Below are 5370 nucleotides of genomic sequence, written 5' to 3' on the forward strand. Positions count from 1 at the left end.
TCAACGAGCTTCCAGGATTTGGTGTGTTGGTGATCTCGGCATGCATCGGAGAGTCGCCCAAAAAAGAAAAGACCAGTCCAGTCACCAAAACTTCCTGCATGATATGTGAATCGAATGCCACAAAACCGTCTTTTTTAATTTCACTAGTCGCCCAAAAAAGAAAAGACCAGTCCAGTCACCAAAACTTCCTGCATGATATGTGAATCGAATGCCACAAAACCGTCTTTTGTAATTTCACTACAAATAAAAATAAAACTGGGATCAAAAGAGAACAGTAATACTCACTACATTTCACCAACTATTGGCGCCAAGAGTTCCAATGCTGAAGCACGATTTGAGGTGGAGAGAAAGTGGCAGTTGTATTCTTGATTGGATAATTTTGGCGGGAGACCGGCAAGTGTAAAATAAAAAGATATGTGTTTGTTGAATTTCTTGGACACATTCCCGGAAGTATCATCACAATATAGGGTGATTGGAACATGTCGGATAATTCTTCCGTCCGCCGTTTTGCGCCAAGGGTTGGGGAAATTGAGCTTTGTCTGATTGTTCTGACCGTCATCTTCTGTGTAATCATAGAAGAGATATTTTTCAGCCATGTATAAAAATATGATTGTGATTTAATATCTGGAAAAAAACAGGAGGGAAAAAACCACATACCATAAATTGAATTAGCACATGCTTGAGAGATTTTTATACCATTAATTTCAATGCTCTTGTAGCATTTATTGAATTCACTTGTTGGGACCACTAGAAGCTTGGGGTGGTTAAACTTAATATCTTGAGGGATTTTCATCTTCATTAAATTTTTCTTATTTTTAGTAAAGGGTTCAAATTCAGGTGCGATGCATTTGGAATAAAGTTGAGAATCTTGTGAATAAAAGTAAATGGGAATTATAATTAAGCCAGATGATAATTCTACAGGTTCGAATAGATAAAAATGATCTCCTTTGACTTCACACATGGGAGCCCGATGGGGTGGTGCCAACTCCTTGAGCCACTTCTTTGATTGGGAGAATTTGAAAATGTTGTGATTGGCCATTTCTGGATAATAATCTATGTGCGGGCTAACTAGTGGGTTGGCCAAGTCCTTTTTTCAGAGGAAAAAAAATGTTCAATTAATCATTTGGAAGACCCATTTATAATCACTGCATTAATTACAACATTAATAATTTAAATGTCTTCCAGGGAACCACACCAACAAAACCAATTTCTTATAATCTCTTGCCTTACCTGGGATAAAATTCCTTTGAGGCTGAGGGAAAAACAAGGGGTCCCAAAAGGACTCTGCTCGGTTTTCAGTTGAGTCTGGAGCAGCTTTCGGATGCGGATGCGGGCGCCACGGACGGTTGCCCAGGCTGGCAGGCGGATGTCACAGATGGTCATTGCCGCTCAAATCTTGTTGTATATGGCTCGCGAGATCATCGAGTGCGTGTGACCGATTAATAGTGAACCAACGAGCTCCTGCGTATTGAATCAGAAAATAAGGTGAGCCATCTTTCACATTTTCATTTTCCTTTTATGCGGCAATTGTGTCTTCAGACACGCGTACTGACCATCTTATTATTGAAAGGGAACCACTTCGCCGCTTCTGCTGGATCGACCTCCTCTTCCTGGTGTCCTGGACCATCAAACATGGCGGCATCCTCCTGGCGAAGGATTTCCTCCAGCTCCGCATCAATCAGATCTTGAAGGCTGATTTCGTCATCGATATTCAACCGCGTGAAGAATGGCAATTCCTGAAGTCGTGCGGTTGCAGCCATAGCGTCCAGGTCATCTTGATGATTGTAAGTTTCTCGATTCTCGCTGAGGTCGCCATAAGTATCTTGCACCTCCGGCTGAGATGGGCTGTCTTCCAATCCTGCCTCGTATTTTTCACGCAATTTCCTTGCGGTTTCCTTGTCGTGCCCACGAAGATTTTCCCGATGAAGCTTCCCCAAGGCGTGATGACGAACGCTTAAAAATTCGCCCCCCTGACACAAATCACACCTCCAAACCGTCCGACTGTCTCTGTTCCGCAATCTGGAATGGAAAAAAGCAGGTACTTTTTCTGTAAAATGGATCATCATCAGCAAAGGTTTGGGTACAAAGAAAAAACAGAAATCTTTGGAGCTGACGAGATTTTGTATCCATCTTGATGCCGCCAAACTTTAGTGTCTTTGGATTCAAATCACGAGTGGTGTTAGTGGTGCAGGTGGTCTGGAGCTCGCTGTGGAAGGGGTTAGCATGAGTGAGTTGGGGGGCTGCCCGCCTGCAAAATCCATTCTCAGAGTGGTTTTTAACTTCCGCCGAGCTCGCCCCCTCCCCTTGAGCGACTTCCTTCCTCTTGACCATTCCTGCTCTTGAACATCCACCTCGCTCTTGACAACTCCCCCGGTTCTTGACCACCAAGCAATATTCCCCCCAACTGAGATGGCCCCAATCCGAACCCCGCGTCTGAGGCTTCCGGCGAGATTCAACCGATCTCAGAAACTTCCGGACAAGGCTGTCAACGGTGAGAGTCGACCAATTTTCTTGGCTCTTGCTTTTATCATCAAATATACTGACCTTTCATGATCCCTTGTATCCATACCCAGCCCCAAAAGCTTCGCGTGTTCAAAAGAAAAGTCGCCGTGAGCCCAGTCCGCCACCACCTCCGCCCCGATTGAGTTCACTTGGTGAAGACAGCGACAATGACGATGGAGGAGACCCAAAGAAGATTCAAGATTCTAGCCCTCTCGATTCCGACCAAGGTAGAGCTGCTAGCAATTGCATCAATCCTCATGAGCCAGCTGATCTCGCGCTAGACCCAGAGATTGAGAGGTTGGATGAGCAGTTCCACAAGGAAAACCCCGCGCGGCAGGCTGCTCAGCATCCACCTGCGAAGACCACGAATGAATCTGCCGCAACCACCGGGACCGAAATAGAATCGCTGGCCGACTTCGTGACCAAGTTTGGTGAGGTTACCGAACAGCTTGATCCAAAGCACTTTGAAGCTGCTGTGGCCATTCTCAAGGTATGTATTTATGCTTCTTTTTTGATCTGTGGCTGATCTCGGTGAGTTGGCCGTACAAAAAGGCGCCAGGAGCTGCAGTGACCTACCTGGTCTATCGAGAAATGCTACGCCAACAGCATGGCGCGCAAACCACCGCCAACTCAGATATTGCTCCCAACAGAACGGAAAAAGACACTTTTCCCGTCAAAGCGCCGGCGGCCAAGCGATCCCAATACAGCCAAGTTTTGATGGTGAGCACGCATCCCCAGCCCCTATATTAAAATTTACAGGCTAATTTTTTCACTGTTTACTTCAGGATCGGATCCGCGAATTAACCAAGCAAGCTTTCTTGGAACCAAACATCCTGACCTATACGTGCAGACGTTCCAAACCCCGCGCAGGTGATCAGTCGTTATTATCAATCACATTGGTATGTTTTTTTTTTTTTCTATTTTAATATCCATTGGACGGAGTCAAGTGCGATTCTGAGCATGAATCTTCTTAACAGAAAAAGCTTCACGAACTCCCCCTTGATTTCCGCATGAGGGAGTTCCCCGCAGGTGTCATCAACGGCAAAGACACCGATGCCCAGAAGGATTTTGTGGCTCAGGTGCGCGAGGTTCAGGCCAAGGTTCGGTACTCTGTCCGCGACATGCTACTCACGAACATCATGACCGCAAACAAGGATGAATTCATTGAAGACATCGAGGTGCCCGATTGTCACACACTTGTGAACAACATCTACCACTACCTCCAGCCTGTCGGGGCCACCGATCCAACGGCTCCGATCCTCTTTGTCACCCAAGTCTCCCACATGAGGTTACAGACGATCGATCTTGTCCTAAACCCAACCGTCAAAAAAACCTCGCAATGGAAGATCATTGGACAAAAAGCCCAAGAGGTGGCATCTCGTGGATCCGATTATTGTGCTGCGTATGTTTTTTTTTCTGTTTGATTTTGTTATGATATGATACCTTGAATCTAATCAGATCAATTTCATACAATATTGCAGATGGGGGAAAGCAATCCTTGTCAAGGACCATGCCATCTTTGGCAAGAAAAAGACGTTTGGCAAAATTTTGGCCGAAAACTTGGTGGCTATGCCCACCGAAGATGATGTGCAACATCAACTTGAACAACACCTACGAGCCGGTAATACCTCCGTCTGACTTGGCCCATCCCACGCAAAATACTAGCAGCAACAACACAAACAGGAATCTTCGGCAAGCCTGATTATCGCCAGCTCATCTTGCCGTATTTTCTGGAACCAATTTTGGCGCACATGCAAACACATGTTATTGAAATCTTTTTTTGGTAATTTGTTTTGTTTCTTTGACTCATTAAAATTGTGATTGGTTGTTTTTTGTTCTTTTGTTCTTGGGTATTTGATGATTCTTTGTTTTATTTCGACTGTTAAAAGCTTTATCCTAGCCAAAAAAAAGTTTACTGTAGATAATCACAATGTCATGTTAATTTACCACTAAATTTAGAATCAGCAATTTAGTTTACCCAATGTAAATTACGATTGAAATTAAAATTAGTTAGTGGACCAAGAATAACTGCCCGCAGCAGAGGTAGTGTAAGTGTGGATCAAAACAGATGAAAATCTGCTGGTGGACAAATATCCATCGGACACAGGATCAGATGTTAAATGGACATCCAGCTTGGGATATGCCAGCAAAGCTATATCTCTCTGTCCGGCGGACATGCACTTGGATGTTTACCATACATCCAGCAAACATCCACTGGATACTTAGCTGGGATACATCTGTATCCATCATGAAGAGTAACCTCCCGCAGATGTTTCCTGCCCTGCAAGAGCCGGATGTCCAGGGACATCTCCAAAAGGGTGTCCCATGGACATCCGGCACGACCCGTGGTGTACATAACACAAAAGTGAAAATCCAATTGTCATAAAATCAATCATGCAACCAGCATATTTATGACAGGTCTGTTTGGCGTGTCCACTCAATAATCATATAGTACTAATTTGTTACAAGTCTGTTTGGCAAACCAAAATTCACTCGGTGTCATACACACTCATCACCATCCCTCACAATGTCGCCTCCCAGCATGCTTCAAAAAAAAAAACAGTACCAGCTCCAACAAAAGAGGATGGCACTTTTCATCATTATCCTGATTGGCCTCCGTCAGTGGTCGAAGACAATCAAACATCCGTACAACAATAGCATCTTAACGGGTCATGAATATGTTAGATACATCCTGAACAGTAACCGACTACGAGCTCAGGCCATGTTCCAAATCTCAATTGATGTTTTCAGAATCTGTTTGGACGAGCTGCTTTCAATTGATAGTGAACCAGTCTCAAGGCTAGTAAGCATGAATGAACAGTTGGCAATCTTCCTCTACATTGTTGGACAAAACGCGACCAACCGGCA

The 5370-nt window shown here is 44.5% G+C and overlaps 1 protein-coding gene across 1 annotated transcript; it reads left to right on the forward strand.

Moving 5' to 3' along the window:
* Positions 1-2409: 2409 nt before the first annotated feature.
* PtA15_6A445 (uncharacterized protein) lies at positions 2410-5160 on the forward strand (the record flags this gene model as incomplete). The annotated part of the gene is made up of 3 exons (XM_053170151.1): positions 2410-2491; positions 2574-2933; positions 5126-5160. The coding sequence occupies 3 exons, from the start codon at positions 2410-2412 to the stop codon at positions 5158-5160; spliced, it is 477 nt and encodes a 158-aa protein (XP_053021371.1).
* Positions 5161-5370: the final 210 nt, after the last annotated feature.

This window comes from Puccinia triticina, chromosome 6A (genome assembly GCF_026914185.1).
Source record: "Puccinia triticina chromosome 6A, complete sequence".
In the NCBI taxonomy this organism is placed as follows: domain Eukaryota; kingdom Fungi; phylum Basidiomycota; class Pucciniomycetes; order Pucciniales; family Pucciniaceae; genus Puccinia; species Puccinia triticina.